This window comes from Papio anubis, chromosome 7 (assembly GCF_008728515.1).
Source record: "Papio anubis isolate 15944 chromosome 7, Panubis1.0, whole genome shotgun sequence".
NCBI classification, from domain to species: domain Eukaryota; kingdom Metazoa; phylum Chordata; class Mammalia; order Primates; family Cercopithecidae; genus Papio; species Papio anubis.
The window spans coordinates 36,621,968-36,634,522 of record NC_044982.1 but is presented as its reverse complement, the minus strand read 5'-3'; the positions used below and the strand labels follow the sequence as shown (position 1 = coordinate 36,634,522).

At 46.3% G+C, this 12,555-nt stretch overlaps 1 protein-coding gene across 7 annotated transcripts in view; it reads left to right on the top strand.

Moving 5' to 3' along the window:
* Positions 1-12,555, top strand: part of SMOC1 (SPARC related modular calcium binding 1) — a 151,785-nt gene that overhangs the window by 125,215 nt on the left and 14,015 nt on the right. For all 7 annotated transcript variants that reach the window (XM_017961286.3, XM_017961285.3, XM_017961283.3 and 4 more), the window contains exons 8-10: positions 4,923-5,115; positions 5,647-5,729; positions 7,583-7,688. In XM_017961286.3, coding sequence (XP_017816775.1) covers positions 4,923-5,115; positions 5,647-5,729; positions 7,583-7,688 — 382 coding nt within the window. The remainder of the gene's footprint in view (positions 1-4,922; positions 5,116-5,646; positions 5,730-7,582; positions 7,689-12,555) is intronic.

Genomic DNA, 12,555 nt, shown 5'->3' with positions numbered 1-12,555 from the left:
CCTTTCCCCTGCTGTTTATGGCTTCCAGATGTTTACAGATGGTCCTGGCCCATTCTCATAGATACCTGGCCAGACCTTCTAATCTTGTCATCTCTCCCTGAATGTTCCTGAGCAGAGATTATTTTAGAACAGTGTGTGTCTACTTCTGGGGAGCTCCCTCTCTGAACCCAGGATCACAAAGAGACCCATAAAATTGGTCCCCTGTCTTGCATTCTGGAAGGGGACTTCTTGGTACCTAAGAAAACTGATAGATGTGAATTTTAACATGCATTTGGGATCCAGGTAACGAGAAGGACAGAGGATGGCAGTGGCCCCATGGGTGGGCTGGCTTTTTGGGTCTGCCACTTCCTAGTTCTGTGATCTTGATCCAGTGACTCTGCCAGTCTGTGTTTCTGCATCTTCCTTTATTCAGTGAGGATAAGAAGAACATATTTTAGAGGCTTGTTTGAGTTTGAAGTGAGTTAATACAAGCAAACTGCCCAGTACCGAGTCTGGCACATGGCAAATACTCAAATAAATGTTAGCTATTGTTATTCATTTTAGAGTTCTGCAAAGGTGGGTGAGTTACAAATTTGGGTCCTCAGATATGGAATAAGTTTATGACCTGTGGTAGTTACTGATTAGCGTCTGCATGACCCCTAACCTCTAGAGAAGCCCTTCAAGAATAATTGATTGGTTGATTGAAGGGCTTACAGGGCTACAAAAATATGTATAAGGTAAGTTGATGAATAGTTGAGGAGGTCTAGATGTTTCAGTTATCTGTTGTTGTGTAACAGACTGCTCCAAAATGTACTGGCTTACCATAAAAATAATTTATTCTTTCTAATGTGTCTGTGGGTTGGCCGGGTACTTGTTTTATCTGAATTTACTCCTGGACTCATCCAGGTGGGGGAGGATCAGCTGGGCTGGAACGTACAAGGTGACCTCCCTCTCACATCTACTCGCTGAGTTGCTTCCCTTTCCTCTCTGTGGCCTCTTGTTCTCCAGTAGGCGAGACCAGCTTCCTCTTGGTGATCTCAGGGCAGCTTCCACAAAAGTGAAAGCCAGAGCTGCAAGTCTTCTTGAGGCCTCAGCCTGACACACAGCATCAGCGTTGCCTCCAACATTCTATTGGCCAAAGCAAACCAGAGTCCATGTGAGGGGTCCACACAGGGGCATGATCACAGGGAGGCACAGTTCAGTGAGGACTGTTTTGTAATGAGATGAACTATACTGAGTAAAAGAAAAATATAGGTTAGAATAAAAATCAGATTATTCTGTGTCAAGATGATCTTGCAGAGAGGTGAAGCACCCAGCCAGTGTTGAAATGTCAGCTCTACCACTTCCTAGTTCTTTGATCTTGATCCAATTTCTCAGCCAGTCTGTGTTTCTGCATCCTTTTCTGTTCAATGAGGATAACAACACTGCCTTTAAAGGTTTGTAATGAATTTGAAGTGAGTTAATACAAATAATGCACCTAATACCAAGTCTGGCCCATGGTAAATACTCAAACCGATGTTAGCTATTGTTATTCATTTTATAGTTCTGCAATGGTGGGTGAGTTAAGTTTGGTATTACGTTTTCTGCTTCTGAGGCAAAGAGAGAAAAATATCAGGTACAAGATCTGTAGTTTGCGTAGGTTGAGAAGATATCATTGTTTAGAAGAGGCTGTGCTGTGTCCAGAACATTTGGTTTTGAATGCAGCAGATTTGGGATAGTCTACAAAGACACTGACATAGAAAAGCCCACTGTAAAAATAAATTTATTTGTTTCCTAGAGCAAATGGTTAGAGGCAACACTGTCTAGAGGTTAGCAAGTCAAGCCTGACTGTCAGGATCCCCGGCCCTTCTCTCTCCTGGCTGAGTGAACTTGGGAAAATCCATTAATCTCTCCAACGTTCAGTTTCCTTGTCTACAAAATGGGCATAATAATAGTGCCTACCTCATATGGGCAAAGGATTAATCAGGTAAAGCCCTTAGTCTATTGCCTGGCACATATCACTCAATGAATGTTTGTTTTTATTGTTATTAGTTGTAAAGATGATTTTAAGGGAGATTTTCTCTTTGCTGTGAGACAAACTCTCTGTGTACTCTTCACAGAGGGTTAGTGCTATTATGATAAATCACTCCCGTCTCTTTCTTAGAGGCACCTGGACTTGCAGATACTGTAATGAAGTAATAAATCAATAATAAAAATAATAAAATAAAGCCTGCATTCAGGCTTTTAAAAAAATTCTTTGCTATACCCCATTTTTCCAAATTAGTGAGCTTTATCATTTTTATTATTTTATTTTATTTTATTGAGACAGGGTTTTACTCTGTGGCCCAGGCTGTAGTGCAGTGGCATGATCATGGCTCACTGCAGCCTCAACCTCCTGGACTCAGGCGACCCTCCCACCTCAGCCTCCTGGGTAGCTGGGACTACAGGCATGTGCCACCACACTGGCTACTTTTTGTGTTTTGTTTTTGTTTTTGTTTTTTTTAGTAGAGCCAGAGTCTTGCTATGTTACCCAGGCTGGTCTCAAACTCCTGGGGTAAGCAGTCTGCCTGCCTCAGCCTTCCCAAATGCTGGGATTATAGGCATGAGCCACTGAGCCTGGCATTTTAATGATTTTATTCTCCATGGAACTTCATAGACACTGACTATAAACAGCTCAGAACAGCCTTCAAGGACTTCCAGAAATCCATCAACAGGGCCTTAATCACGGGTCTGTGCCTATTCTTAGATGGCTCCTGTCCACATTTCCTAGGGTCTTGGGACCCCCAGTGGTGTGAAGTCAGGTTCATTATTCGCTCTGCCCCTGGGGAAGATCCCCCCTTCTCTCTTTGCCTCTTGCTTTCAGTCTGATTTATGGCTTTAGAAGGTTGGCCTGGAGAGTCTTAATTTAAAGCCTCTGTCAGAGGTTGTTACATGAACGTGGTGCCAGTAAAAAGCTGTTTTCCTTTGGTTTTGCTCCTCTGTTGCCTCTTTCATGGCATGAAATACGACGTAGGAAAATAAGGCTACCAAATTGGGGTTGGGGGAGCTATTGAAAAATTCTTGCATAATCCTCTTGAAGTTGCCATGGCACCTTCCCAGCCAGGGGCTGAAGTCAAAATGCTGGATCTTTAAGCCAGGTTTCCCAAGGCCCCTCTCCCTGCTCAGTTTCTGTCTCTTTCCTGCCTCTAGATGCTGTTCTGGTGGTAGTCACAGTTGGAGGCAGAATCCCAAGTCTGATGTCTGTCAGCTGTTTTAAACTCCTCTTCCTCTAGCCAAGGAGATTCTGTTTAGCTTTTCTATATTTGCATTATGAAAACAGTAGTTTTTTTTTTTTTTTCACTTCCCAAATTCAAAATTACATTTTCTATTTTAATAGTGAATATGCTATATGTGCCTGCCTCCTGGCCCTTAGATATTTTTATGCCCCTAAGGAAATATTTTTACCGTGCAACGAGAATCACCAGGCTATTGTTTTCGAGCATTTTCCTAGCAGTGAGACATAGCATTGTTTTTCTATCATCTGACTTATCTGTAAAACTGCATTGAGCTACTTTGTGTCTCTGTGTACTCCCATGGTTTGTTTAAACATGCACGCTTTACCTATATGTGTGTCATTAACAGAGCCATTATTTCAAGGAACTCGGCTTCTTTAAAGTGGAGTTGAGTGTCTGTTATTTTGATTGCTTGTGCTGTTGTTCAGTGCACAGCATGGTTCTCCAGGTTGCTGATACCAAGTTCCTTGCTCTTAAGAAGGGTATTTTTGTAACAATCTGTAAACATTCAGTGGGATGCCCAAGACTACATTCCTGTCAACTTCTTCAAGAGAAGAGTTGTAGAATAGTGGTATGAAAAAAATACAGTGGGCAAATAAACAAGTAAATGAAAAATAAAGTAATAGTACAGGTTTATGATGTGATTCTTTTGTTATCAAAAAAGAAGATGTGTGCACCTGTATTTCCATGTGTGTATGTACATAAAATCTAGGGAAGGTACAGTGTTTAACTTTGGCAGGATTATAGGTTTTTCCAAAGTTTCTTTTTTTAAACTTCTTTATAATAAGAAATCCAACACTATTTATTTTTAATAATTAAAACAAAAACAAAACCAGAAAAAAACAAAAAGGGAAGCCAGGCAGGCTAAGTGGTTGATTGGGAAGAATTTTCAGGTAAGCGGCTGTGCAGATGTGAGACGCCCTGGAGCTGGCCATGCTGGACACAGCGTACCATGCACTGTCTCAGCCGGGGACTGGCTCAGGGAAAACCAGGTTTGACTGTTCAGACATGCTCATGTGTTCCTGAGGCTGCTGAGTGCAGACACCATCCGGCTGGGCCTGTTTTCTCTCCCATTGGATGGAAGCAGCATTGTGTAATTCACTGAAATTCACTCTACCTGCTTTGCTCAGCAGTGTTGGAGGGTGGGGAGGAGCCAAGGCTGGACCTTGTTTCTGCTCCTCCTGGGTGCTGAGCATCACTCCACATGAGGCTGATGGCGACGGCTCCATCCTGCTGTGTCTGGGCTTGGAAGGGTCTACGTGCACAGGCATTCCTGTATCAGCTTGCAGAGTAGCCAGGCTCCTGCACCCACCTCTCCTGCAGCCCTAGACAGCATCCATAGGAGCCACTCTGAAAACAGTGAGATATTCCACCTTCCGGACAAGCTGCCACTCTGAGAAGGGGCATCCCTGGAGTCCCTGGCCGGCTTGTTGCTGCAGTTGAACCTATTTGGTGGGAATGCTAATGAATGCTGGCAGCAGAGATGACCACAGGGAGGTTCTGAACCTCTAGCCCCCTCAGCGTGTGCTGACATGGGAGACAGCTCTCCGTGGTAATTCATCAGTGGGGCAGCTCATCAGTTCCTTGGGTCCAGGCCTGGTCCTTGCTACTTACTTTGGGTGCTGGACACAGAAGCCAGGAATGTTAAATCACAGGAGTGACAGTCACCACAGGCTGTGTCTTCTCTTGCAGAGAAAGTCTACTCGTGTGACCAGGAGAGGCAGAGTGCCCTGGAAGAGGCCCGGCAAAATCCCCGTGAGGGTATTGTCATCCCTGAGTGTGCCCCTGGGGGACTCTATAAGCCAGTGCAGTGCCATCAGTCCACTGGCTACTGCTGGTGTGTGCTGGTGGACACAGGGCGCCCGCTGCCTGGGACCTCCACACGGTAAGCCCCCCAGGCTGAGTCCTGGGAAAAGGGACCTGCTGGCTGTTAGGCATGCTGGCATCTCCCAGCGTTCCTGCCCTGGTTTGGTGGGAGTGCCTGGGAGAGCAATGTTTTCAACGAGTAGAAGACTTTCAGGTAGAAAGACCCTGGGACCTGGATTCTGGTCACAGGCCTGTCTCTTTCTAACTTAAGACCTTGGAACAGTACTTAACCTCTCTGAACGTCAGTTTCCTGATGAGATTATTGCCCTTTCTAAGCCACTCAGTTCCATGGATCAAAAAAGATACTGCGTGCAGCTCAAGTATCATTGTTATTATGCTTGAGTGGTTGAAATGACATGCCTGAACATGTCGCAATGGGAACATTGATGCTAAGATTGCCTTGCAGCTGCCGGACAGCGCAAGGGATATCGTGCTGCCCACCTTCGGTGCTTTAGGCTTGGTGACAACATAGATCATTGCTGGGCAGTAGTGACTGAAGTAGGCTCAGTTGCCTGCCCCTCCCAACCCCCCCATATCTCTCTTTTCTCAGCTACGTGATGCCCAGTTGTGAGAGCGACGCCAGGGCCAAGAGTATAGAGGTGGATGACCCCTTCAAGGACAGGGAGCTACCAGGTGGGAGACGATGCTGGCCCTGCCGGCACCATCACCTCCTTCTGTTCCTCCACCCTCTCATCATGCAGAAGAAGCTGCTTCCTCTTTGTCTGTTTCCCCATATGTAAGATGGAGCCAGGAGCTGTGGGATCTGCATCCCGGTCGGGGATTTATCCCTAATTAGCTCTGTGCTCTTGTGCACGTTGCTTCTCTTCCCTGTGCCTCTTCGTCTTTATAATGCAGTCATCGGGTTAAAATCCTGTCTCTGCAATTCCACAATGCGTTGTCCATCTGAGGTCCATGAGGACAATGTGTTGAGCACTGTGAGTTATTTTTTCCAGGGCTGTGAGGATAAGATAGCTTACAGGGAGGGGCTGTCCTGAGCGATGCGGACAGTGTCTGTTGCCTGCTCTGAAGAGGCAGATGACCTCTGGTGACACAGGACCATCATGGAGTGTGACACAAGACACATAGGCAGGGCCCTGGGACCTCCAGACGGTTGCTTTGTGGGTTTCCCCTTATTTATAGTGATCTCTGCCTACAGGTTACAGTAAAATTACTAAATGTTGGTGGCTTGGAATCTTGTTTTCTTTACACAGCACAAAGTCAGATTAGTTCCTTACACAGCACGAAGTCAGATTAGTGCTGGTGGGAAATGGGCCACCTTTCCATGACATATCAGGACTCCAAGTGAGAACTGAAAGCAGAAAGTTCCAAAAGTCAGGGAGTTTCCACACGAGGTTTGTAGAAATCACCCCATCACAAAAATGGAGTCATGGTGGCCAGGGTATCCCTTTTAGCCAACCCCTCAACAAATGTGAATTGAGATTCTACTATGTGCCAGGCACTGGGTATAATCTAGTGGTCAAAGTTGACATGAGACTTACAGAGTGAAGGAGACAGATAGGATAAGAATAAATGAATATGGGCATTTATAGATAGTCATGGTGGGTACTCTGGAGGAAAAGCAGAATGTGCTGTGAGAATGGCAGGGAGAACTTACTTTAGATTCCACAGCTTCTCTGAGAAGCAAGTGTTGAACCTGAGACCTGGAGGATTTGGGGACAGAAGAGAATGAGCTAGTTGCTCATTTCTGTGTGGAGTTGCTGTGGAGAGGAGCATTGGGAGTAGTGTAGAAGGCCCATCTGGTGCTGGTGATTGTGACTTTATAGAACACCCATTTATCCAATTGTGTGGTGGTGTTTTCCCCAGCTATGTGGTGTAGACATGGAAAAGGTGTATCTATAGAAGGTTCATCTGTGCTTTACTGTGTTTTGCTGGAATAGTACAAGGAGGAAAAGAGGAACAAAGGACTTGAGAGTACTGGCAAGAGAGATGCTGTAGTTATAATCTAAGATGGATGAGGAGGGAAGTGAAAAAAGGAGGACACTCTTGGGTGGATCTGGTGGTAGGTGTACTTAAGTCAACTTTGACCACTGGGGGTTCTCTCCCTGTCTTGTGCTCCCACAGCCCCTAGTTCTTACCCATAACACAGTATTTTTCTCGCTTTAGGATGACTGCTTGGCTATTAGCTTGGGTTCCCCTGTAGATGTGAACTTTACAAGGATAAGGACCTTCTGTATTGTTCACTGCTGTATCTCTAGCATTTAACATGGTGCCTGAGTTGATGTCTAGCAAAAATGTGTGGAATGGAAGAAAATTGAAAGCATTATTTGGTCTGATGGTCCTTTGTGGGGTATGGGTAAAGGAACTATGGAAGTTTATGAGACTCCTCTGATCAGTAAACAAATCCCTAAAGTGGATTTGGCTGGACAAGAAGGGCTTTGAGAAGTTCAGGAAAGGATGGTAGTTGAGAAAGCTATTGACTTGATTATAACCTGGCATCTACCTTCAAATCTCATTTTATCTTTTAGGCTGTCCAGAAGGGAAGAAAATGGAGTTTATCACCAGCCTACTGGATGCTCTCACCACTGACATGGTTCAGGCCATTAACTCAGCAGCACCCACTGGAGGTGGGAGGTGAGAATGTGAGCAGGAATCAGGCCCAGGAGAAAAATGTGGGGCCCCTGACTTTTCAGATGCTGAGGGAGGGTGGGAGAGTGGGCAGGGTTTGCGGAGGGCAAGGGCTAGAAGGTGATCTTTTTCCTGAAACCATGTCCCCATAGCTTTGACCTGCCTTCTACCAAAAATCTTCCTGCCCCTCTACCTTCCCTATTCTTTGGGAGCTGCTTGTCCCTAGCTTTTAGTTACCTGCTTTATAGGAAAGTCCAGGGCTGTCTGGGACTTCCAGCTGTTTAATCTCAGAAGGGGATGGATTGGAGTGAGAGTTCTGAATGGTAAGAAGGATGATGGGCATATCATGGGGACAGGGAGGACAGAGAGGGAGGACAGAGAGGAAGCACAAAGCACTTTGTGATTTTCTTGTCTCCTAGAGGGCAGGAACCAAATGCCTTTTTGGCATCCTGAGAATTCCAAGGAGCTCTTGGCAATGGAATTGGACACTCATATAGCCAAATCCAGCTTAGGTCAGGAATTGAGGTGGTAGCTGAGGCAGTCCTGACCTGAGGCTGAAATGCACATGCTCCCCAGTAACCAGCATTGCTGGCACTCGTGAGTTTGGCCCCTTAGGCCAGTTGGTTGGAGATGCATGTGTGCATTCATCCATCTGCTTACCACCTTTTGAACATGGAAGACACAGCAAACACTGGGCTAAGGACAAGGTATCTGGGGATAGAGGCATGTCCCACCTTCAAAGGATGCAGCGTAGTGGGGATACTACGCCATAGACAGATACTTACAAAATCTGTGGTGAGTGCTAGGACAGAGGTGGAAGAACGGAGAATGGTTGTCTAACTCAGTCTGAAGGAGTCAGAAAAAGCTTCCTGGAGGAGGTGATATCTGAGCTGAGTTTTAAAGGATAGGTAGGACTTAGCCGGTCAAAGAAAAGAGAAAGCCATTCCAGAGAGGATGAAAGGATATTGTGGATCCAAAAAAGTGCATGTCTATGGTTCAGTTAGGTTGGGCTGGGATGGATAGTCAGAGGAGGAGGAAGCGGAAGAGGTAAGAGTGGTAATCGTGAGATGGAAGAGATGGGCAGGACTCAGATCCCAAAAGGCCTGTGAGACATGCTGAGTAAGACTTCTGCTTATGAAACCAGTTGGGGAAGCACAGCAGGGACTGGTGGAGACAAGCAGGGGGGTGTTTAGGCTCCTTACAGCGGCAAGGGAGGTACCCTAGGCTTGGCAGAGATGGGAAGCCTGCCTCTGAACTTATATGGCTCACTGAGGAGGGAGCGCTAGTTCCCCAGCATCTGCCCAGAGGCAGAGCTGTTATCCATAAGGCAAGGAATGCAACCAAGAGAAAAAGCCTAGGCCTCGGAAGGACCCCAGCATGGCTCCCTCAGTGGTGACTGGCAGGACTGTGTGGTATGTGTTTAGGGTAGGAATTTAGGGCTCCAAGCAGAGCTGTTGACAGTTCTGCATCCTGAGGCAGACAAAGGCAGCCATTTTGAAAATCCAATTTTATATCAAATCAAAGTGAGTGCACACAATAGCCAAGATATGGAAACAACCTCAGTGCCCATCAATGGATGAATAAAGAACATGTGGTATATGTATACAGTGGGGTAATATTCACTCTTAAAAGAGAGAGAAATCCTGTTTTATTGGGGACATTTTGCTAAGTGAAATGAGCGAGTCACAAGCACAAAAGCTGCATGATTCCACGTACATGAGGTATCGGAAACAGTCAGATGCGTAGAAGCAGAGAGTAGAATGGCGGTTGCCAGGGGTTTGGGGAGTTGCTAACCAATGGGTGTCAAGTTTCAGCAAAGCAAGATGAATGAGTCCCAGGGATCTGCTAACCAACATTGTCCTTATAGTTAACAGCACGGTGCTATACACTTAGATGTTTGTTAACAGGCTAGATCTCCTGTTTAGTGTTCTTACCACATAAAATCATCAACAACAACAACAAAAAAATGAAAGGAGAAAAAAAAGTGAATGCAGTGGTTGCCCATCTTGGAAACTGCTTGTTGGGGTGCTTGCCCTGAGCACCCCCATGGTCCTCTGAGCTCTGAGGCTGGTTTCTGGCTGTGGCTCTGTTTCTGCCAACCTGTGGGTGGGGGCCCGGCTTCCTCCAGGAGGAGCACAGCACTATGTCTGAGAAAGATGAAGACAGGGTTCAACAGGCCCACAGACGGGAGCTACTGGAGGCGGCCCGTGGCACTCCGCTGCTCAGTCTCCGAGATAGAGAGGATGGCATCCAGATCTCCGAGAAGAGGGAAGAGGTGAATTTTGAAAAGGCACGTTCAGTATTGTTGGCCTTTATGTTATTTGTGTTTAGAATATGAAAAAAAATACCTGTTGTTTCATGCAAAAACAGGCATGAAAGATTCATACGTTCAGTATTGTTGACCTTTATGTTATTTGTGTTTAGAATACGAAAAAAAAAAAAAAAACCTGTTGTTTCATGCAAAAACAGGCATGAAAGATTTATGTTTTGTGTTTATAATTATGTTTAGAAGAGAGGGAAAAAGAAAAAAAAGGAGGTCCATGGGCTTAAAAATTTCTGGTCTGGGGGCTTCCCACTTACACCTTCCTGCAGGCTCCTGGCACTGCCCCCCAGCGCAGGGGTCCCACCTGTAGTTCTGCCTGAGTCCTAAGGAGGCAGGACTTCAAGCTCCCCCTGGCTGCTTTCCCAAGAGCACTGAGTGGTGTCCGCTGTAGGTGGGGGACGCAGATGGGCCCTGCTGCCAGGGGAAGGAAGGTAGGTTTGTGCCTTATCCTCAAATGACAGACAGAAGGGATTTTTACAGGCAATGAAAGCTAAGAAATTTATGATTTTTTAATATCAGTGTGTCCTTAGGGAAGAGGATCTTTTTTCCATTCTATTTTAGGTGTAATTTAGAGTTGGAAGAGATTTTTCAAAAAAATAATTGTTTTCAAAACATGTTTTTCATTTTAAGCTCATATTAGCTTGACTATATTTGGTTTTGATGGGAATGAAAGATTTGAACTGCCTTTGGTAGTTATGTTACCTAGAGGCTGGACTTTAGTCAAAAGACAGACAAGATGCTCCAAGAAATAGTTTAGAAATCAAGGAAGTGGGTGGGGGAAGGGAGAAGAAAGAGAGAAACTGCTATCCCGGAAGGTAGCTACCAGGGTTACCAGCATAGTAACAGGGTTTAAGGCCGTCCCAGATCTTCCCACTATATTCAGCATAAGCCCTAACTCTGACCTGGGCTGGCCCTTCAGGACAACCTAGCTGGCCCCACCTCTCCTCACATATTCCTTTCCTTCCCACCATTGTGTTCCAGGCACTGGTTCTCCTGGTTCTCCTCAGTTCTGGTTCCTCGAACAAGTCAAGCTCTTGCCTGTTCCAGGACCTGTATGTCAGTTGCTCCTAGAATTCAGTTCCCCATCTTCCAATGACTGGCCCCTGCTTATCTATTTAAATGTCGCCTTCTCCAGGACCACTCAATCTGCAAGAGCTGCCTGTTTACCCTGTACCTCAGCACCCCTTTTAACTCTCAGCCTAGCATATATAACGGTCTGATACTTTGCTGGCTTGTTGATATATTATCTGTCTCCCCAAACCCAGTGAGAATTTAAGTTCTATGAGAGAAGAAACATTTTCTGTCTTCTTCCCTCCTGTATTCCCAGAGCTTAGACTAGTGCCTGGAACATAGTAGGTGCCCAATAAAATACGTTAAATGAATAAATAGCTAGAGGGACAGGGATAGATGGATGGATCCCTGTTTTGATAAGACCTCTTTCTGGCACACATCAGAGGGTCTACCCTGACCACCAAAAGACCAAGTATAAGGCTGGAGCCAGCTGTCAAGTTTACTGTGGTGCTATTTTGTAACCAGGGCCTGAGGGCACCCTGGCCGGGACCCAGGGACTTGGAGCGCCGTGCAGACAGACTTTGGCCAGTTGTCCCTCTTGTGTGATGGAGGAGCAGAGGCATGGGGAAGCTGGAGGTCAGGTAGCATGTCTGGAACAGGACTGACGAAGACAATTAGGAAATCCAGGCATCCTGGGTTTTGGCTTTGACTGTGGAGTTCAGGCAGAGTTGGGGCTGCAGGCATGAGGTTAAGGAAGCCACATCTGATCCCTCCTTTATCCTCTCAGACTCTAGTAGTTAAAGCTAGACATCAGCTGAGGCCAGGGAAACAGTCCCACTTGGGGACAGTGGGAAAAAGGGATAGAAGATGTTTGAACAGTACAGAAAAAAGGTGTCTTCCTCCCAGTCTACTTCCTGTCGGGCATGGAGATGTTGGCTTTGCATCAACTCTCACATTTCAACCTGCCCCTGGTATGAGCTCCATGCTAGGTTCTGGGGCATCTGAAGAAAAGGGGATAGTTTCTGGCCTGGAGGGGAGATACAGAACAACCACATGACTGGAGTACAAAGTCAGTAGGATAATAGAGGCTTAGGGATAATAGTGTTGTAGGGACCCTTGGAAGCCAGGGCATGCGAGGAAAGGCTTTCCATGGGAGCGACCGTGGAGCCCCATCTTCACTTATGAATGCGAAAATGCCTGACCTAGATGGACCAGGGGTAAGGGCTTTCCAGCAGAGGGGACCATATGGGTAGTGAGGTGTGAACATTGAACAGGGTAGGGAGTGTGGAGGGAAGTGTAAGAAGTAATATGGTTTACGTTTGGCAGTCGGGTTGGGGAGATGAGGCTGCAGAGATGGGCAGAGCCCAGCTGGTGCCAGGCCCTGGGATTCAAGATGCAGGACAGAAGGGAGCTGCAGGGTTAGGTGGACATTTTTGCAGAGTCATCCTGATGGCACTATGGAAGGGAGATTGGAGGGGAGCAAGGTAGACAGGAAGATGATAGCAAGTGCCAACGTGAAAGGTGATGAGGGCATGGACC